General features: G+C 35.5%; 1 protein-coding gene and 1 long non-coding RNA gene across 2 annotated transcripts; one reads left to right on the plus strand and one right to left on the minus strand.

Annotated features, from left to right (window-relative positions):
- The first annotated feature begins 12,611 nt into the window (after positions 1-12,611).
- On the plus strand, positions 12,612-15,136 carry LOC141612682 (uncharacterized). The gene is made up of 3 exons (XR_012529145.1): positions 12,612-12,942; positions 13,041-13,149; positions 14,903-15,136. It is a non-coding gene; the product is annotated as an uncharacterized LOC141612682 (long non-coding RNA).
- Positions 15,137-21,055: 5,919 nt separating this feature from the next.
- Positions 21,056-22,291, minus strand: LOC141612862 (putative F-box/FBD/LRR-repeat protein At5g25850). Its single transcript, XM_074431612.1, has one exon. It carries the CDS (start codon positions 22,289-22,291, stop codon positions 21,056-21,058), a length of 1,236 nt encoding a protein of 411 aa, XP_074287713.1.
- Positions 22,292-23,697: the final 1,406 nt, after the last annotated feature.

The following is a 23,697-nucleotide window of genomic DNA, read 5'->3' on the forward strand; positions in this document are numbered from 1 at the left end:
ACAAACTGAGGGCTCAGCTTGGTACCGAGCGTACTCACTCCGACGCTCAAGTCAGTAAACTTAAAGTGATTAAGTTGTGTGTTACTTGGCAAAGTATTTTGTAGAGAGATAAGGGAGGTAATACCAGATTAATAGTGAGTTTTATGGAAGAATTGTGGATTATTGGATCGTTTTCTCAATGAGGATTGAGGAGTATTTATAGACTTTCACCTTTTGTCACGTAGTGGCCAAGTGGCAGAGCAGGTGGAAAGACTGTTCTACCCTCGGCCGAGGGACCCATGGCAGGCGGCGGTGCCTGGTTGACTCCATGCCGAGGGGACTTGGATGTGAGTACGCGGATATGTCTCCCGGATGGCTAGTTGCTTAGCCGAGACCCAGTGACAGCCGACAGCCGAGTCGGTTGCAGGGTCTAATACGTTGACTTGCTGTTTTTTGACTTTGACCTTGCTCAATATGTTGACTCGGTCAGCGGGTGCAGAATATGCCCCATCAACTCTACTATAGTAATATTTTGATTCTATAATTGATTGATAGGCAGTTGTTTTAATTAGCTTAAATAGTCAAAATGTTAAATGTGATGCCAATTTTGCATCACTTATTTGATACGTCTTGTTTAATAAGGAGTAGTATGATCCCAATTTTCTTGTCTTTTCCACAATTGCAATCAAATGCCTATTTGCTTGTGTATACTGCAGCTCAATATGGTCATTTATAGTGGGTTTCATTCATTTACTGCTTTTTTTCCTTTTTCTTCAGCATGGTTAGTCAGTTTCTTAGTCATTTACTCGCTCACTCTAAACATCTGTAAATTTGATGTTCAACTTTTGCCGAAATTGCGCTCTTAGGTTTACAAGTTTATTGGAGAATGGGTTGGTTTGCATTTTATTGACTTGATTCAGGTTATTTTGTTTTGCAACTGCACGCCGAAGACTGGACTTTTAAAAATGAAATTAGGTAATAATGCAGACTTAACTTTTTTTTTTCTTAATATTATTGTTCTTCTTTCGAATCTTATTCGGATTTTGCTATGGAGTGAGAGGTCTGTTGATATTGAGCTATCAGAAAACAACAAACTTGTTTTGCTTCTATTAATAAATAAATGAGCTTGGCTTATAGTGATATGTTGATAACGTGCTCAACTTTTTCTATCCATATCATGTCCATCTCCTTCAGAGGGTGATGTATTCGACTGCTACATCTTTGCTTCATCTCCACCTTGATTCGATCAGCATGGTTGTAGGTCTGTCAATGTATCCCTACACTCTACTCTTATTCTTTTTGAGTCCATACCTGGTATATGCAGGAGTTAAAAGAGCCCCTACATACCTTATCTGAATTCTTGATTTTTTGTACTTTAGGGGCTCTGATCTGACAAGTTTAATCCCCAACCATGCCTCACAATCGGTCCCATCATCGTAAGGTGAGGTTTAGTTTTGTTGTGATTTTACTTTTACGCTTTTGTGTGTTCCCTTTTAATTTATTTAACTATGCACGTGTGCCGCTTGACACTGGCGAAAGTGGTGCAAGAAAAATTGAAACAGCTAAATAGGCAATGTAATATTTGGCTATTGTTGGTGGCGGAGGAGATGGAATGGAACATAAAGTTCTTCAAATAAATTGTATACTGGAATCATTTGGAAACGTTAAAGACATTGAGGAATGATAACTCTAGTCGATTTGTAAGGTTCTTCTACCACCTTTTGCCTCCCTGCCACTGTTCTAATATTTTATTCTGTGATTAATTTATTTGTATATGACTTAGACAACACTCTTCTGTACATGCTTCATAAAAGATGTTACACTGAGTTTCTCATGTTTTCCAGGGGAAATTAGTCGAAATTCCTTTTAGTGGAACTGGAAAGATGTGTGGCGCTACTATTCAAACATGTAGGCTACACCCGTTTAGGTGTATCTGTATCTGTATTGTTTTTTTTTTCTTTTTTCTTTTTTCAGAAATTCACCCTCTTTGTTTTATCATGACTGACTACTACTTGTTGCCCCTGCTTTCTGCTAAACTTAAACCTATGACCAGTATTGCTTGAAAATGCGAGATTTGCTGTAGTTTTTGAATCGGAACTTTGCTGCTTTATATTCCTTTTTTGATCTAGTATTGTTTATCATGCAGTCAAGAGTGGTTCAGTTGGCCCCTGCGGAACACTCATATCATGTCTTTAACCAACTTTGTGTTGGCACCCCATCCGATCTAAGAGGTATTTCTTTTGTCCCATATGTAGTGATAATAATGTCATAGGATACTTTTTTGTTCCTCTTAATCGTAGCAATGGTTCTATTTTTCAGCCTGACATACTTTTTTGTTTATCATGTCTGTCTCTAAAAGAAAGATCTTGGTAGTTATTAGCATCATTTGAATGTCATTTTCACTGCAGGTAAATTGAACATAAGAATGACCAATGAGTACAATTATCTTAATGAGAGCAAGTGCTTGGCGATTAATGGTATTGATGACGCTCTGAACTTCCTAAAACTAGAAGCAATGTTAAAGAGGTGTGGGATATCAAAGATGTTAAAGAGGTGTGGGCTATCAAAAGTTTAGAGAACATGTAATGTTGATTAGTTTATTAGCTAAGACGTGTATGTGATTATTTGTGATTATTTATACACTTGGAAGTATATTGTTTTTTAACATCAACAATACTAATTTGTTGATGTCGGGTGATACACAAGTTTGTTGGTTGCCATTCTCTTGTATGTATTGTTTGTTCATTTCGGTATTTGGATTGTCAAATCTCTAGGATATTGCTACCAAAATTTTGGTAGCAAATTTTTTTTTTTTAAAAAATAACTACTTATGGTGGCGGTTCTTCACCAAACAACCGACGTTATAATTACCTTTAATGGCGGTTCTGTACGAACAACCGACGTTGTAATTACCTTTAGTGGCAGTTCTGTAACAACAACCGCCGTTATAGAGAACATGTAGGGGATATAATGATATTATTGATATACCTATGGTGGCGGTTTTCAAATAATAACCGCCACTATAGGTGAGTTATAATGGCGGTTCTTGTCTAACAACCGTCGTTTTATATAAACCTATAATGGCGGTTATGTTGAAAAACCGCCACTGTAGGTAAGCTATGGCGGCGGTTGTACAACCGCCGCAAAGTGTAAACAACCCCGTGATATACGGCGCACCCAAAATTTGTAAAAACCGCCACAAAAAGGTCATTTATGACCGCCACTATAGGGGTTTTTTCTACTAGTGAACCTTCATGTAAACCTCTTCATCTAGCTCTCTCCATGGAGGAAAGCATTATTAACATCTAATTGAAGCATGCTCCAATTTTTCTTAACTGCAACAACAACAAGGCTTCTTATGGTAGTCATCTTGACAACTGGTAAAAATGTTTCAGTATAGTCTATACCCTCTTTCTGAGTGTAACCCTTCACTACCAATCTTGCTTTATATCTCTCTATGGACCCATCAGATTTGTGTTTGACTTTGAATACCCACTTGCAGGAAATAACTTTCTTCCCAATGGACAAAGGAATAATGGACCAGGTGTTATTGTCAGCAAGTGCCTTGAACTCTGCTGCTATGGCTCCTTGCCACTCTGGGAAAGTTGTAGCCTGTTCATATGAAGTGGGCTCTTGGATTGGTACCAAGGCCTTGTCCACAGATGTGGCATTGAAACAAACAGATAGAATTTTGTTGCTAGAAGACAAATATTCACATAAAGCTGTGAGAGTGTTACTACAATATGAATCATTCACTGCAGCATTACAAGATTTTCTTGTTTTATGAGGACAGACATACTGATCTAGATAAGCAGGTGGCCTAGATGTTCTAGCTGATTGTCTAGTGGCAGGGTTAGTAGTTGTACTTTGTGGTTGATCAGAATGAGCATTTTCGTTATTAGTAATAGGAGAAACAGTTCTAGTATCATGGGTATTTGTGACAGTTTCAGTGTTTTGATCTGTATTGTTAACCATATCAGGCACAAAACCAACAGTGTCATGTATAGCAATGGGTCTGAAACTGTTAGAAGTATCATTAATGTATGGAAAAATTTCTTCATGAAAAACAACATCTCTAGAAATAAGAATAGAATGATTTTCTAAATTCAACAACTTATAGGCCTTCTTTCCAAAGGGATAACCCAAGAAAACACAGGTAGAAGCTCTTGGAGAGAATTTATCTCTTCCTGGTTTAGTGGTAGAAGCATAAACAAGACAATCAAAAGCTCTCATGTGAGACAAATCAGGAATTTTGCCAAATAATACTTGAAATGGTGAAACATTCTTAAGAACTTTTGAAGGTAATCTATTTACTATATATGTAGCAGTTAATACACAGTCATCCCAATACTTAGTAGGCAAATTAGACTGAAACTTTAAAGCACGAGCAGTTTCTAAAAGGTATTTATGTTTACGTTCTACTACTCCATTCTGTTGAGGAGTGTGAAAACATGTTGTCTGATGCAAGATGCCATTGTCAGTAAAAAATTGAGCAGTAGAATCACTAGTACCTAATTCAAAGGCATTATCAGACCTGATGATCCTGACTTTATAATCATTTCTGCCATCTGAATAAAGGATTTAATGAAGGAGAAAGCATTACTCTTGCAAGATAAAAGGTGTGTCCAAGTGCATCTAGTGAAATCATCCACAATAGTAAGAAAATACTTATAACCATTATAAGTAGAAGTATGATAGGGGCCCATAAGTCTACATGAATCAATTGAAAAGGATGCATAGAAGTGGACAAACTAGAGGGAAATGACAATCTGTGTTGTCTAGCCTTGGCACAAATAGCACAAGATATTATACCATTTTCAGTAACAGGCAGTACATTACAAATTTGCAATTGTTTCAATTTATAAAGAGGAACATGTCCCAGCCTATGATGCCAGGTTTTACAAGAAATTTTTGAAGTAACAGAATGAACACTACAACTATGATCTCCTTTATTCTCTAGTAAAAATGGTCTAGAATTATCAGACTGAAGCAGATAGAGATCATTGTGATTTCTACCAAGGATCAAGTGCTTCCTGGAAGAGTCCTGCAGGTAGCAAAGGTTGGGAGTAAAACTCACCACTGAATTCATTTGTTTATTTAACTTACTGATAGACAAAAGATTGTATTTAAAGCATGGAGCATAAAGCACATTATAAAGAACAAAATCTGGTGTGATATGGACAGTGCCTATGGTATCAATAGTGACTACCTCCCCATTTGGTAAGGTCACACTATATGGTTTGTCAATGCTTCGAAAATCAGAAAATAAACCTTTATTTGAACAGAAGTGGTCACTGGCACCAGTGTCTAGAATCCAATTACTTGCAAGATTTGAACAACAAGCATTACAAGACAAAGAGGAGGATAAAGAATTCATACCAGCAAAATTAGCAGAAGAAACTTGACTGTTATTATTATGGTTGCTAGAAGTACTTGCTCCATCTCCCCTTCCCTGACTGGATTGACCCTGTGCAGTATTGAAATTGGATACTGTACCAGATACAGCACTTGAGAACTGACCACTGTCAAAACCAGAACCTGCAGCTTCTTGGTTGTTATAGAAAGCATTAGCAGCAAGCTTTCTTTTCCTGTTCATCAGATGATAGCAATTATCAACAAAATGACCATACTTCTTGCAATATTTACAAAAAGGTGGTAGTTTGTCTTCAACAGCAGAAGGATTAGGGTTCTGAGATATGCCCTTATTGACACCATTGAAATTATTGAAATTGCCATGATTATTATTGTTCCCATAGTTTCTGTAATTTGCATTAGAATTGTTGTAATTTCCTTGATGATTGTCAGAATTCATGTTTCTATTACCCTGATAACCCTTATTATTCCAGGAATTTCCTCTATTGCCCATGTTCTTGGCCATCATTGCAGAGGATTCAGCCTGAAATTGTGTTGCATTATGAATCCCTCTCTGTCTTTCCTCTTGCAGAAAGTTGTTATAAATGATGGACATCTTTATTGCAAGTACAGCAACATCTAGGATTCATTCCCATGCTGGCTATCTCATCCCAAACAGACTTCAACTTGGTAAAATATGTGACGATATCGTCACTTCCTTGAGAAAAATCGTTCAATTTCTTCTGGACACCATAAAATTGTGCCTCGTTTGACCGTCCAAATCTTTCTTGAAGCTCATCCTAGGCATCTTTAGCTGAGTTGTTGAAGAGGATTGAGTCAGCAATAGTGGGAGAAACAGAACTCAGAATCCAAGAAAACACAACATCATTGCATCTTTGCTAGGCTTTAGCTGTTGGAGCAGTTGATGCAGGCTTTGGAATAGACCCGTCTATAAACCCAATTTTATTTTTAGCTGAAAGAGCTATCAACATAGATCTCCTCCAACCGCCATAACCAGTACCTTCAAACACATTAGCAACAAGTTTGCCACCAGGAGCATCAGACAGATGAACATAATGTGGATCGTTCACATCAATGTTATTATTCTCAACTTCAGGCATTCTGATCTTTGATTATGAATTTTCTTGAAAGAATAGAGAAGAAAGAAAGAGAGAAACAAACGTATGTGCGGAAGCGTAAAGACAAAAGAAATGAAAAAGAGAGAATCAATCAAAGTAATCGGAAACAGAATCAGAGAGATCCTGCTCTGATACCATGAAAGAATTGCATAATTCTTACACAAATAGTCAAATACATAAATTGGAAACAGAGATAATGAGCAATTATTTTCCTTGATTAAAGATAAAAGTGAAGAAGGTAAAAAGAAGGGTAATTTGGTAATTTAGTCGGGCGATATTAGTAATTTAAGGGCGATAAAAAGAAAAAAGTTTTTTTTTTTTTTTTTTTTTTGGTACTATACATCCTTTATTGCTAATCAATCCTAAATTCCTAATCATAACCTAGCACTACTGGTAAATCTCATATTCCCCGCCGACATTCTTTACTAATCTTAGCCCTACTCGTAAATACCATGTTAAACCTACTATAAATGCGGTCTTCTACATGTTTAATTTATTCGTGTTTATTGTTGTTTAAATTTAATTATCATACTAAAAAAGCAAAAAAAAAAAAAAAAAAACATGGAGGAAGATCAGCTCTGCGTTTCTTCTGAAACAATGATGGTTGAGATCATGGACATTATGAGCTTGAAATTATATAAATGTCTTAAAGAGAATGATAAGGTTGATGGTGAGGTCCTCTTCATATTCAAGCTTCGTAACTGTGAGTATGCGGGTCAACCAGGCATGTCAAACCATAAAATCATCAGCCATCGTCCTCAATACACACAAGTATCTTTGGAATCTCAAGGGCTTTATAATGTAAATGATGATCAGTTTTTAAGGACCGTTTACAAGGTTGTTTCTACGGCTGATTTATTCTTCTATACTAAGACTGATGAACAATTAGCTTGCACTTTAACTCGTTTAATTAGGAGTTGTTATCGATTTAGTCTTGGCATGTTGAGCACTTTGAGTGATTATTCTTTGGTTTTTGTGTGGAAGTTGGGAGGGCGTATGCTACTAAAGGTTATATCGAGGCTAGAGCTGATCAAATGGCCCAAGCTCATTGGCCCTACCCGGCCAAGCCCGCTTTTTACAAGGGCTTGGGCCTTTTATTTTGGCCCCCAAAAGCCCATGGGCTGGTTTGAAAAGGCCCAACATATTTTTGGGCCGGGTTTGGCCCAAGTGTTTGGCCCAAATTTTGGCCCGATCCGGCCCATATTTATTAATAAATGAATATTTTTTTCTAATAAAATCTATTAAAATAGTGTTAAAGTTATAAAAAACTTTTTAAAAATTCAAATATATTTTCTTAGATTTAAAAACAATGTTTATGTAACATAAATCATATCACGAATGCATGATTAAGCATTATAAAGTGGCGGTGTTTGTCTTTATTTTTATTTTGGAGAGCAATTTATAAGCATTTCATCATATTTGTACAATTTTATAAACTACGTATGTGCAGAAGCGTAAAGACAAAAGAAATGAAAAAGAGAGAATCAATCAAAGTAATCAGAAACAGAATCATGGAGATCCTGCTCTGATACCATGAAAGAATTCATGGATCATCATGTTCAGGAAGATGAAGATAACAAAATATGATTGATTAGATGAGAGACGAGAGAAGAATACTGAGAGAATTGTGTAAGAAAGAATTGCTTAGAATTGTATTAAATGAATAGAATGAATTATGTGTTACAATGTAAAGAAAGCATTGCTTTATATACTAAGTGCTAAACCGACATAAGGCAGAGTAACAAACTCCTACCAAACTTTCCCTAACAGCTTTCTTAACTAACTTTTAACCCTAGTTTAGTTAAGTTAACTAGTGCTGAATTTCATATATTCCTACAGCTCATGACCTGGTTTCCAACCTCGTCAGCATCAAAATCGCCCAAAACAAAAAAACGCACATATAATCAATCTCTTGAACAAATGGGAGACCCATATGCTCCCGAAAGTTGGATTTGGCAGTGAGAGGAAATCCTTGGATACTTGTATAAAGATCGATAGAACTCATCTTCCAGGAGGGAGTTCTTTGAAAGGATGAATGAAGACCTAGCATACAGTATCAGCTTCTCCAAAACAAGCGCACTTGTTAGTATATATATGCTGCTAGCTCCAACAATTCTCCGTCAAGTCGAATCCCGTCCATTTCCAAATTTCACATTTGCCTAATTAATTTGTGATTAGCATTTAATTAATATCATATTTTCAATCCTAATGGTCATCGCTAAGTTTTCTTATTTCAACTTTAATTGCATAATTCTTACACAAATAGTCAAATACATAAATTGGAAACAGAGATAATGAGCAATTATTTTCCTTGATTAAAGATAAAAGTGAAGAAGGTAAAAAGAAGGGTAATTTGGTAATTTAGTCGGGCGATATTAGTAATTTAGGGGTGATAAAAAGAAAAAGTTTTTTTTTTTTGGTACGATACATTCTTTATTGCTAATCAATCCTAAATTCCTAATCATAACGTAGCACTACTGGTAAATCCCATATTCCCCGCCGACATTCTTTACTAATCTTAGCCCTACTCGTAAATACCATGTTAAACCTACTATAAATACGGTCTTCTACATGTTTAATTTATTCGTGTTTATTGTTGTTTAAATTTAATTATCATACTAATTATCAAAAAAAAAAAAAAAAAAAAAAAAAAAAAAAAAAAACATGTAGGAAGATCAGCTCTGCGTTTCTTCTGAAACAATGATGGTTGAGATCATGGACATTATGAGCTTGAAATTATATAAATGTCTTAAACAGAATGATAAGGTTGATGGTGAGGTCCTCTTCATATTATTCAAGTCAGAATCGTGAGTATGCGGGTCAACCCGGCATGTCAAACCATAAAATCATCAGCCATCGTCCTCAATACACACAAGTATCTTTGGAATTTCAAGGGCTTTATAATGTAAATGATGATCAGTTTTTAAGGACCGTTTACAAGGTTGTTTCTACGGCTGATTTATTCTTCTATACTAAGACTGATGAACAATTAGCTTACACTTTAACTCGTTTAATTAGGAGTTGTTATCGATTTAGTCTTGGCATGTTGAGCACTTTGAGTGATTATTCTTTGGTTTTTGTGTGGAAGTTGGGAGGGCGTATGCTACTAAAGGTTATATCGAGGGCTTCGAGGCTATGCAGAGGATGTTGTTAGATGACCATTCGACTACGAGACTAGAATCAAGTGCTGATAATGATAAGAAAAAGGGTGAACATGTGATTGTTGATACCTCCTTAGTGAATAATGGAGATGAGTTCGATGACGAGGGTTGAGAAGAACCGAGTATTAGTGATGAGATGGACAAAGACGAGATGACTAATGTGGATAATGCTAATGTGGCCATGGATGATGCAGATGGTTTTGATGAAGATACAGAGGAGTGAGAGGAGGGTGAAGACGAGATAGATTGGGAAACTATTGAAAAGGAACAAAAAGAGATGAATGATATAATCAACGAGGTAAGGAGTTCGCAACAATTACCTAATGATTCCGGGTTAATCTTAGAAGAGATTAAGCCCTTCGATCATTACATTTGAAAATTTGAATTGGGATATAATTGAGAATGAATATGTGATAACCAACGAAGAAAAGAAGCGAGGTGAATGTGCTATTTGTCTGTCACCATATACCGGAAAGGTAAGGAACAATCCTGTTTTCACATGGAATCAAGAGACACATTGTTACACGCTTGTCGTATTGGGTTGCGGACACTCGTTTCATCATCGTTGTATATTCACGTTGCTTGAAAAAAATCCGACCTGCCCTTTGTGTAATTATAGGATTATATTGTATACCAGTTTTTATCTAATTTCATTCTTTGGTAATAAGTATTCTTTCAAATTATTCTTTCAAATTATATCATTTTGCGTTGCAATTGGAACTGCTACGGCCTTCACTCCAAAATACTGAATAATAGACGACTTCCGGAAATGTGAGGGTGCAAAAGGTTAACAGTCTCACTTCTCCAGTACGGGTTTTATGGCTCTATATACGTTCCACTCAGAAAAATAAAATAAAAAAATCATGTCATCATAGCAGGACATTTAGAGGCGATATCTCCAAGCATTACCACAATAACTTAGCTCCCAATATTCCAATTTCGACGCCATCCTTTCACATGCAATAAGTGGGGACTCACATAATAATTGTTAGATTTTGAGTATATACGAAAAAAGAATTGACAATAAAACTACACCGAATCGACTCCGCTTTCCTAATAGAATAATTCGACCCTTAACAGTGTCTGAGTATAATCAAACTTTCTATTGAGATAAGACGGTGCCCTCTGATTTTTGGCACAAAAATCAGAGACGTTATATAGAAATTATTTTGTTGTAGAATGTTAAACGTTCTTTTAATGCAGTAGAAGATTATGATTTTTTATATCTTTTCTTCTCATCCTTTATCTATTTATATAGAAAGGATTGGGATTGGCTGGAAACAGGGGGATGCATTTGTGAAAAGTTGTAACTCTTCACAAAAGTATTTAAATTACGCGGAATTTAATTACTACCACGTTGCGTCCCCGAACCCCTAAACCAGGGCGCTTCGCCCCTGGACCCAAACTCGCTGACCGGTCAGCGGGACCCCGTCATAGTTATTCGAACGAAAACTATTTCGCAATCCCGTAAATAATTATACGAGTGTACACTCCGTACTTCCCGAACTCGTATTATATTATTTAGAAATTACCCTTCAGTGAACCGATCTTAATTACGCCAAATGAACCGGTAATTACTCTTAAATCACCAACGATAATGGATGTAACTATTAATATTAAGTGGGGACCCCAATAATAAATGGTGCATAAGAGAGGGTGGCGTCGAGATTGAACGTCATCCGATGACACGTCATTATCCTTATCTTAGTTAAGGTGGTGGTGGTTGTTGAGTCTGTACTTTGTACTTTTGTAGTATATGCTTTATTTGACTATTTTCAAATCCCTAATCTCAAAATTCCTTCCTATTCAGTATTAATTCGCAATTCAACAGTCAAAATCAAACACATTCATACTTTCATAATTTCGGCGCTTTACTTAAAATTGGTATCTCATTCTTCAATTGGTCTCCCTTGTGACGGGTTACCATTTGTGACGGATATTTTGTGAGATAAAATGGTAACAAAATGGGTTAGTGGAGAAAGGGGACCACATGAATAGTGTTGCAGAGAGAGAAAAAGTGGGTACATTGTGAGGTAAAATGGTATCCGTCTTCAGCTTGTGACGGATATGTCATGTCTTCAATGAGAATTTGTGCTCATTCTTACTGTATTTTAATTAATTGTCTTTTTTTTTATTGGGTATATTGATTTTAGTGTGTGGGGTTTAATTTGTTGCAGGATGGATTGAACCAAAATAAACCTAGAAATTATGTCATGACTAGGTAGAATCCCGTGCTTCGCACGGTCTGTTTATAAATGCTAATTATATACGCCTATTTGTTTTTATGGAAATATAAGTGAAGAGTTTGTTTTTATTTTATCTTTCCAAGTAAGCTTTTCTTTTGTAAGGGATATTCTACATGGTACCCCTTAACTTTTCGACTTTCTACGTCGTATCCCTACACTTTTTAAAACATACATGGTACCCCTAATTGTTGTCATTATCACTAAGTGCACCCCTAAACTTTATTTTCCGTCAATTAAACTCAGTTTTAGGCGTTAAATGATGACTTGGGCGCGTAACCAAGCTTGTCATTTGTTATCCCATGACATATGGACTCTATTAGGCTCAATATCCATCTCGATTCTAATATTTATTGATATATATGGGCTAAAAAATTTTTGACGGAAAATTTATTGATCCCATGCCAAATTATCACGTCCAAAGATGGATATTGAGCCTAATAGAGTCCTTGTAACGCCCCGTAAATTTCGGACCGTTAATATATTTCGGAAATAATTTATTAATCAAATAAAATTTGATATTTAAGGTAATTAAAGTAAAAATAATTCAAAGAAATATAATTTTATTATATTTTGAAGAAAAGTATTTATTTTGATAGTTTTGAAATGTTTAAAAATAGTTTAAACCGTGTAAAATCTTTTATTTCGAAATAAGGGCGTATCGGGGGGAAATGACAATTCGTTTGAACGTTGGGTAAACGAAATTGGAAATGGGTCGTATGAATACTCAATTTTATTGTAATCTCGTGTTTAAAGACTTTGGACTTGACGGAATTTGCGTTTGACTTACGGATTTAATTATTATTGAAACAAGTCAAACCCGACTCGTAAATCCCGACTAAAAATCCCGACTCCCTCCTTTCCCTTTCTCCCTTTCCCGCGTGACAGCCCCCTCCCCTTCCATATTCTGTTTTTTTTTCTTCTTCTTTCATCTTCCTTAAGCTTCCAAAGCAATTCCAAACACCATTAACATATTTCAAGCTCAAAATCGCCATAAATTCTTCGTTACTAGTCCGTTTTTCGCATAATTTACCTTTCCGGAATCCCCTCGACGCGATCTACAACTTGGTACAATTTAATTTCAGTTTTCATTAAGTTATTTTAAGACCAAATTTCGGAATTTTCGGTATATATGTTTAATTATTGTGTTTTAATTGTTTATTTAGGTGAAGGATTGGAAGACGAGTTCGGGGACTCGTATATTGTAGAGGATAGCGGCTAGTGTCGTTAGGGTTTGGGTTTTCAAGGTGCTAATTGCTCATTTTCTAGCTTAAGGTAACATATTTCGAGTTACTCGACGAAAGATCGTCACATGTTTTTGATTCTTGTATGTTTGGTGAATTTTTGTTGGGTAGTAATTTTCACATGTTAAACTTAGTTGCATGCAAGCTTAATTTGTGCCTTTTGGTAGTTTAAATTATCAAAGTTGAATTGGGGACGATTAATTAATTTTTAGACGGTCTTATAATGTATAAAAATGAAAAAAAAAGAGGAGAAATGGTGCGGCAGCGGGCCCGGCAGCAGCCGGCAGGCCCACGGCAGCCCCGGCCGGTCTTGGGGTTGGCCCGGGTTGGACCGTGCTTGTTTTGCGGTTTTTCGTACAATATTGGTCATTTCGGGTTAATTAATATTAGAATAGAATAAATAACAAAAGGGTAGTAATTTGGATTGAAGCATGCTAGTAACTAAAAGTTAGGTTAATGGTAGAAAAATTATGTTATATTGATAGTTATCACATGTTAGGATAGTTTACAAAATGAATTTTATAGCGATAATTGTAATGTTTTGTTGTTTGTGCCGAAACCTGAGCCTTAGTCCCTTTGACTGATGCGATGTCGATTAATGAGTGATTGGTCACCGCAATTTGACCCGTACTGTCGCCGCAGGTGGGGTTGCGGGTAAAAATTCGGTTGAATGATTTAGATAATCGGCCTTTTTCTTGTTTTAGGCCATTTATTATATCTCTATTTCACATGTGTAATTAGTTGAATTTAAATAGCTTCTTATTTAGTTAGTTGAATTTAAATAGCTTCTTATTTTGTAGTAATGGCCCTAGATTTCCCTAAAGCCTTTAATATTGTTAAAATTGCTAGAATTGGAAGTTAGTATTGAATTCTTATTGAGGAACTGTTGGGATTGTATGCTGTAAATAGACATTTATATAGCCTTTCAAATGATAGAATGTTAGCATTTAGGTTGGTAAGTAGGACTTTTGCCCTCTTAAGGTTAAGTGGGTGTCTTACTTGACTTGTGTGGTGAGTCTTGTGTGGTGTGGGCTAAAGTATTCAAGCTGGGACTAGCTGTGACTAGGTCCTAGGTGAGTATTTCGTCCTTCATCATAGATAGGTCTTTATAGTCTTTGACGAGTATATGTTCACTGCTTGATAGCCTTTGTGTTCCTGACTAGTGGATGTTTATCCAAGTTGGGGCATGACCTCAGGTACTTATTTTGATAGTATGGGGTTAGCTTTAGTACTAGCCAACCCTTCGGTGGTGTCCTTAGGGTACTCACTTCACTTTGTTTTAAAAAAAGTTGTGGGTCTTGGGTGCGGTGGTGTGTATCCGCATGTCTAGGTCTGCGCAGATTTTAGGCTAGGGTTGTGTTGTCTCTTGGCCATGTTTTCTTAATAGTAACCGCTGAGCCAAGATACCGGTTCGATTACCTTCCCTACCTCGTGGTATAGACTAGAGTTACAAAGTGACTATTGACGGTGCTAAGAACTTATGCCTGTCTTTGATATATTGCCCTTTCTTGTATGGTGATTTTATGAACTGTAATAGGTGAGATGTAAGCCGGTTACAGTTGATAAAGTTTGGATTCCTATTTGAGTGATATGATTCACATGATAGATTAGTGGTCAGTTTAGGGGTCATAGGTCAGAATTACATGATAATCACATGGTTTATCATATTGCTTACATGTTTTACTACATGTTACATTAATTTTGACGATTCGTAATTTGGGAGGACTCGAAGTTACTCCCCACTGAATTGTGGCTTTCGTGTTTGTATAAAATGCGATTGATAGGTTGTTGATGCTTTGTTTGGGGTCACAGACGGCTAGTGAGCAATGAACCTTGGACCTAGTTTTTGGCTATTATTATAGTAAACCTTTTATCTTTTGGTTTGTATATTATTTGAAGGGACATATATCTCCCTTTTTCTATTTTGGGTTTGTATCATTCTACTTTCTATTTAGCTATGGCATGTAAATTAGTTTATCAGTTGTTGCAGGGTTTTTGACACTCTTCTTGAGTTGGAATTGGTTGTGAATGGTTTAGTTAGAAATTTTTTGAAATTGCAGGTTTTTGGACTAGTTGGACCATTTACAAACATATCCTACCAGTTTTTCTGTAGAATTTACGTTTTATTTTAGGCTAGAATTAAGGGTGTCACAGTCCTTATGTCATGGGATGATAAATGACAAGCTTGGTTACGCGTCCAAGTAATCAATTAACGCCTAAAACTGAGTTTAATAAAGTTTAGGGGTGCACAAAATGGGACACAAAATTGGGACAGAAGATCCTTACTGCTAGTATATACTCCCTCTTATTCAGCCTGATATTCCCCTCTTCAAAAAGGCCAGACGAAACTCTCAGTATAATCTTCCACGTCCCATAAATGACCGTCGTAATGTCCACCCAAATTAGTGTCCCCTTGGTGACATTGTGTACCGTCCTGACCTTGATCGATCACATTGAGCTCCTTCAAATGGTGTACCAAACACTTTCCATTTTTTGAGAAGTGAATTAAATCGACATACCCGACATTAACATAGAACAATTTCTCCCATGAATTCCAATCATTTCGATCTTTCAACATCCAAACATCGAAACAAGTATTATCTACGTAACGACACAATGACAAGCAACCTTGTATCGCAAACAAAGGCAGGTTAGCTTCGCTCTCTTGAAGCAACCAGCTCATCCATGGGTGTACCTCCAATTGTTCGTCGTTTAAATTAAATCCAACAATGCGATTTTTCTGATCTCCTTGATCGCGAATTCTAAGAGGCCAGTACACAGTGTTATCGATCAAAACACCCTTCTGAATTCCTATTGTAGACACACGATTATTATCTAAAACACATGTTATTCTTCGCCATTTTCCAGTGATCGAAGAATATACGTATAAATGACTATTGAAATCATTAGTATAACTTGTAAAAATGGCAACGATGTTGTAGTCATCAGTGGATGATGATCCATGACCGAACCCATAAGCTGCCGTGAACATAAAGGGTTCGATTTCTTCAAGTTCAACAATTTGGTCAATTTCTCGACTTTGTCGAATAACAGGGTTCCAAAGATAGAAGGTACGATGTTGGTTTAATTCGCGTTACAAGCATACAAGCCCGTCACAAGAACCAACTATATCTATAACCCCACCTACATCATTATTATTAATGTCTAGGGGAAGTATTACGGGTTTTAAATCGTGTTGAATTTCGTCGTTGGATAACAAGTTGAACACATAAGTACATCTTTCTGAATCATTTGCTAGCAAGAGAAACTTATGAGGGCGATGAGATGAATATCTAAGGTGCGATTTTGCAAAATCATGGCTCGAAATGGTGCATAACCAATCCTTACAAACAGACTTGAAGCGAAATAGAGATCTTACCGGAAGTCTTGGTAATATATTTTCTAGTATCAGGTGATCAGGAAGACGCGTCATAGAACGGGTTGGGAATGGTTGATTGATCACCAGTAAACTCGTTTTACAGGAGACTTAGTAATATGATTAGTATGATTATAGATGGTCGTTGACCTTGTTGTAATTAGTACAAAGATGTGTAAAGGAGTTTAATTAGATGTAAGTTAGAAGAGAGTAGATGGGTTGATTATAATAGAGGAGACGTTAACATTATTGACAACCAACTAACTTCCAAGGCATCGTTGGCAAAATGACAAGGTATCACATCAGGGGCGGATCCAGGAATCGAATCCACCTAGGGCTAAATTTTAAAATTTTATAAATGGATAAGAATTTTTTTCCCGAGATTTGAAATATAAAGTAGAATATAAGATATGATCAGCCGATAGTTTCTAAAAGTTTTAATGGGTATTAAATTTATTATTTAACGTGTCACTTTCGTAATATTTAAACGGAAAAAAACTACTGTTCACAAGCAATTATTTTGTAGTGAAATTATACTATTTATATTGAATGAAGCTAATTTATAATTGCTCTAACTATTTTAACGACATATTATTTAAATTGAACCTCTAAAAGATTTTAGCAAAATTATTTAAATTGTTATACTCATACAAGGGAAGTTATGAAAAATATACACACTTAAATTATTGTACACATATAAGGGAAGTTATGAAAAATATAAACACATCATTGTAATAAAGTACATATGTTTTTCATATATTTAACTCATTTATTATAAAATTATTGATGAGAAGGGAAAAAATCATGAAGAAGAAGACACACCCCTATAAAAAAATATAAGAAAGAAATAAAAAAATATCTGCGGTAACATACAAACATGGAGGTAAGGGCTAACGGGTAAGTAGAAACAAAGTAGAAAAAGGCAAAATGAAAGTAAAAATTTAGTTCACTGTGCAATTCGAGCGCGGGTTGTTTGTGTAGAAACTAAATACCAGACCACCAAACCACAGGGATAGCACTGATTCTCTATTAATAGATATAGTAGATATTGTTTTCCTAAAAACTACTCGGGCTTTAGCCCGAGTAGCCTAGCCCTAGATCCGCCCCTGTATCACATTTATAAGTTGTCAAAATCGTCACGCAATCAAGTCCACTAAAGTTTTTGAATGGACATGTCACATGTAATTAAATATACTTTGGCACACACAAATAGGATGTATCCAGTTGTACCATAAGCATGGTACAACCAAGGTATAAGAATCCGAGTTTATATGTATTCTTTCTGAGCTAATTTAAAGTTCATGTTTTTAATGTGTAAATGGATGAACTGAATACTTTCTAATAAAGCTCATATTCTTTAACATAAAGCTCGGATACTTTATTACAGAGCTCAGATTCTACACCGTACAACATATACAACTGGTTGTATAGTCTATGAATTGTTTGGCACATATTTAAGTTTTAGAGTTTTCGTTGAAAAATCATATTTTTTTTATTTCAACTCTTTATTTACCTATTTTATTTAGTCGAGTTATTAATTGATTCTATTTCTATTTAAAAAATGTCTTTCATATATAAATTGATCAAATTGTATAAACCAATTTTGTCTAATTGTGTCCAGAATCAATAGCTGAAAATATACGTAGTAGTACTTCTCTATCCGAGACTCCGGGTCAATAAATTTAATTTAATTTACTTGAGTAAACGTAAACACTTGACTGGTAAATTACGAAAGCGTGCCAGTGTGCCTTTATGAGTATTCTTGTTGGGCCACAAAACCGGGCTTTCTGGCTCCATTTTGCCACTCATGAAACGTGCAATTGTTGGGCTATACCAAGGAACAAGCCCATTAGCCCAATATTCATTCTGAAAATGAGGTGAAACTCAAACCCTGATATATTGGTTGGACGTTGGTAGCTAGAAAATCCTTAGGAATGGGTTCAAACCTGTTTCAGCACATACGAGCCTTCGTGATGATAGTTATATGCGAGTATTCGAGATTTCGTACTTATGTCCCAGTCGATTGTTTACTTAGTTTTTGGCGAGGGATTTTTTTGTACTTATGACGAAAGATACCGTTGCTTTTCTGGGTAAGCCAATAGCGATTATTCTTTTGTTGTATATTACTCCGTATTCGGTTTAGTCTATATTCGAGTTGGGGAGAATCACTAGGCGGTAAAGCTCTTCCTCATGACTCATGATTTTTAACACGACTGACATTTTTACAAGGCTTAAACTCGGATTTCTGGTTAACATATGCAAAGAGCCAAAGAGAACTGTAATAAATAACTACTATAGTTTTCATGCATGCTTTAACCTCTCTATGCCATAGTCTATACATACTGACCCTCCGATTTTGTTTCGAGCCTCGACGATTCTAAGTTTCATAGTAAAAACAAGAGTATGCATTCATGGCAAAAGAAATAAAAATAGAGAAAAACATGTCATATAAGAAAGAAATTAACTAAGCACCTCACCAATGATAGACCCAAAGTATCGCATATACTAATTATAGGTTTTGCACACAGATGTAACCTAGTTTAGTAGATAAAGTAATAAGAGATAGTACTCATGACTGGTTTCCAACCTCGCCAGCATCAAAATCGCCCAAAACAAAAAAACGCACATATAATCAATCCCTTGAACAAATGGGAGACCCATATGCTCCTGAAAGTTCAATTTGGCAGTGAGAGGAAATCCTTGGATACTTGTATAAAGATCGATAGAACTCATCTTCCGGGAGGGAGTTAGTTGAAAGGATGTATGAAGACCTAGCATACAGTATCAGCTTCTCCAAAACAGGCGCACTTCTTAGTATATATGCTGCTAGCTCCAACAATTCTCGGTCAAGTCTAATCGCCTTTATTTCCAAATCTAATCGCTTCAAATGTTCGAAAGGGTTAACTTTAGGCTTTTGAGGAATATCCATCCCATAAAAACTAGTAACTTCCAACACGAGTTCCTCGAGATTGGGACAATGTAGCATTGAACTCAAATCTTCTAATTTTTTAAAATAACCCAAAGCCAATGTAAGACGAGTCATATTAGGGAAGATTGTCGTCTTTGTCGTTGTAGGGTAATTGTGAAGCAAAGGTGACGAGTAAAGGAGAGTAAGCGACTTGACATGGGTGATCGAATCAAATATTAATTCATCACAAGATAAGCGATCAGAGGAGAAGTTCAAGTGCTTCAATTTCGGAGCATCAATTATTATAAGTTCAAGGATAGACGACGATCCATATAGACATACATTCAGTCGCTTTAAACGCTTACTCGAGATTTGTATCGAATCCTTGTTAGCCTTTTGACGCTTATGAATGATGAAGTTCAAATCTCTAAGTGACGGGCAAGAACTTATTAGAATTCCAAAATTTGTATAATCGGCCAAAATTAGACTAAGTTTCTTCAAATTAGGAAGATCAATTGAAATAGGAATGCACCAAAGAAACTCGTACATAGACAAGTTCAAGTCAAGCGATACCAACGAATTAATTCGGAAAGCACTTGGTATGTTCACTCGATAATAATCACCATATGGTACACAACTACGATATGATTTAACCTCAAAGTGTTGAAGGTTATGTTGACGTAGTCGACGAGCCCATGAGGCTATAACATGCCAAGAAGAAGGTTTTATTACATATAAAGAAGTATTGGGAAGTTGAAGACTAAAGGTTTTGAGTAAGGGTAAATTAGCGAATATAGTGAAAAGGTTGTCAAGGATATTCCAAAGGAGGGGCGTATCATACAGATCATATTCCCCGAGTTCAATGTCGAACGTAGTGGCCGAAAAAGTGACGGAAGTGGTTGGACAAAGGCCAAGACGGTTGAATATGTCGGCGAGGATGTCGTTCGGAAGGTAGATCCATCGTGCCACGGCCAGGTTACTAGGGTTTTCTTTCATTTTTTTTCTTTTTTTGGTGAACAAGGGGTTTTTTCCCATTGTTGTGTAGTGCCTAAACCCTAATCGCCTATGCTTGATTGCTTCTTGATTTTTTTTTTTGTAAACCCTCAATATATATTCGTAAAAGCGTGAATGCAAATCACTTATACCAGTCCCAGGGCCGGCCCAGGGGTGGTCAACCCGTGCAACTGCACAAGGCCCCCAGTTTTAAGGGGCCCAATATATACCATCAAATTTACACTGCCTCAATGGTTATCATATGTATCCTTCTATTCCTAACATCTTGTGTTCGACTCCACACAATATCTTTATAATGAATCACCCTCGTTTAATTTCATATGATGAAAACTTTAATTCTTTGTGGAAAACGACTTGACTACCAGGGGGCTCATTCATGTTTTAAAGTTTATTGTTATCATTTAGACAAAGTCCATGTCTTAATGATATACGTATATGTTTGTGTTCTTGTTTCTGTTTTTCATGTAGCATTGAGATGATATATGACAAATTATTTGCGAACCTGCTTATAATAATACTTGTGTACACATTTCATTCCACACCGTTATTCCTCTCACTTTTAAACCAAGTTACGAAACTTACACGACTAAAATCAAACAGAAAAATTTCATTCATGCCTAAAAAAAACATAACAAAGAATCAATCTAGCTTATAGTCTCCTAAAAATTCAATTTGACAACGCGATGTGCTCTCTACGCACTCGAATAAAGTTTGGTAAAATTGAGATTTTGCCGACTTATCATAATAAAAGGGGCCATGTGAACTTAAAACAAGCTTCTCCAAAACCTTGGCACTTCTTAGCAACCATGTCACTAGATTCACCGTTTGTTTGCTAAATCGGTAGTCATTCATATACATCTCTAAGCGCTTCACTTGTTCAACTAGCACGAATTTCACATCTTCATTCAAAATCATGTTCGTATGGCCAGAAAGATGTAACTTAAGAACCTTCAAATTGGGACAACAGAGAAATTGTTCGTCAAATATTTTTTGATATACTTCAAAAGGCAAAGATAATGTAAGATGACTCAAATTTGGGAAGACGGTCTTCTTAGGACTATTGTAAAACTTCAGGGGACAATAATCTTGACGGAGTAGTGCAAGCGACTTGACATTCAAAATCGAATCCAACATCTGCATCGATAATATGGAACCAACAACATATCTATAATGCTCTAATATTGGAGCATCGAGAATAACCTTAAAGATAGACGACGACCTATAACGTTGATTAATATATAATCGCTTTAATTTCTTGCTTGTGATTGATATCGAATTTTTCTGAGTATCACGACTAAGACGAATAAGGGTCAAGGTTAAGTCTTCAAGTGACGGGCAACGACTTATTAACTCTTCCAGAAGTCCATTATTCGACGAAACTAGATGAAGTTTCTTGAGGTTCGGAAGAAGAATCATGGAAAGTTTATCACTCCAAGAAATCTCTTTGAAATAGAAATATAATTTAAGTGACACCAACGAATGCATTTGAAAAATGCGTGGTGGAAACACCAGATCACATAATCCAAAACCACCGAAATTATTGACCGTGAAGTGTCGGATATTACAGGAACTTAGTCGACGAGCCCATGTATCGATGATAGGGCAACAAAGAGGCTGTTCATAGAAGCTAGCGCGAAGATTAAGATAAAAAGTGTCGATTAGGGGTGTGGTGAATAAGGTGAAGAGGTTATCGAAGACGGTCCAGCAATAAGGCTCATAAACGTTGTATGCAGTTCGGTTACTTGTGTATAGCTCGTTGATGCTGAAAATAGATGTTGAAATGGTTATGACGAAATCTATAGGAAGGTCAAGGTGGGAGATAATTTTGAAGACGATGTCGTCCGGAAGGGAGCTCCATCTATGGTGTTGTTCCATTGTTGTTAATCGGCTAGGGTTTTTCGGCTAGGGTTTTGTTCCATTGTTAATCGGCTATGCTTATATTGGAGATTTAGAAGTAACAGGCAAGGTATGTATTACAGTATTAGGGTTTATGGTCAAACCTAGAAACTTTTGACCATGAATAAGTCAAAGATATAAAATTGGGATATTCAACTGCGTCTTCAATTTTTCGGTTTTACATGTTGTATCCTTATATTTTTATATAATACATTGTACTCTTAAACGTCTTACTTATTTCTCTATCATGAGATTCATGACCTCCTTTAACTCTCCATTAACTTTATTAATATCAAACAACCGTATTTTGATTTTTATTCTGACTCGTTAATATTCTATCACTATCCTATGTAAAAAGTATCACAAATCACTTTTCATAAGCTTAAATTACTATTAAAAACCTTAGTTATGATTCATGAAATGATAACTTCAGATTTGATGAATTTTTAGTTAGATTCATATACTATTTGGTGGGTTAATGGGTAATTTGGCGAATCCCCTATTTACTAAATAAATAGATGATTCTACGTTTTTTCCCACCTAATTATATTATCTTCTATTTGCGCCTTTAAATTTCCATTCTATTAGACACACTATGGGCCAAATCTGCAAGCTCAAAAAAATAAAATAAAAAATATAATGTAAACTAGATAATCATCAACTAGTATAGAGCTCGTGCAATATATTCACGGTATTTATAAAGTTTTAGTTTTCAGTGTATTATTTATTATCTATAAAATTTAAATTGACAATTCATTTATTTTTCATGTTTCCTCATTGTATTTTGATTAGAGCAATAAAAATTAAATCGTAAGAAGTACAGAAATAAGTATTTTTTTTGAAATTTTTTGTTTTGTTTTTTTTTTTACCGATAAATTAATGATGTCAATTTACAAATATTTACTAATAACATATTTTTTAACCGCAACTTTTATCATAAGAAGTTAATGAATTTTTATCATAAAGTTCTTTAAAAAAAGAATTCCTTTACCATAAAAAGATCGAAGATAAATTTGTGTAGAATGCGAAATATTAAATGTTATAACTTATGAATATTTAAATACAAAAGATTGTGTGCATTTATAACCTATCATGTCCATACCTATAGTATATACTAAGAATATCAAACACTATTCTAGGAAACATGTTTTAGGCGAGAAAAATTGGAGTTGCGCCTATTCTTTTAGTAAATGGGGATCATTGCTATAATTAATTTATCTCATCCCCTATATAATAAGAAAATAAAATTCTCTAAGATTTTCCCTCCAAAATCATCAAGTTAAATAAGAAAACGAAAAGACTTATTCATTACAATTATTATCATTTCATCAAAATATAATCTTTTAATCAAATAATAATATTTTTATTAAAATCTTAATTATAAT

Source organism: Silene latifolia, chromosome 11, assembly GCF_048544455.1.
Source record: "Silene latifolia isolate original U9 population chromosome 11, ASM4854445v1, whole genome shotgun sequence".
NCBI lineage: Eukaryota > Viridiplantae > Streptophyta > Magnoliopsida > Caryophyllales > Caryophyllaceae > Silene > Silene latifolia.

Bases quoted from the DNA above. Each gene is read 5' to 3' on its own strand.
- LOC141612862 (XM_074431612.1), bottom strand. From the start codon at position 22,291: ATGGAACAACACCATAGATGGAGCTCCCTTCCGGACGACATCGTCTTC.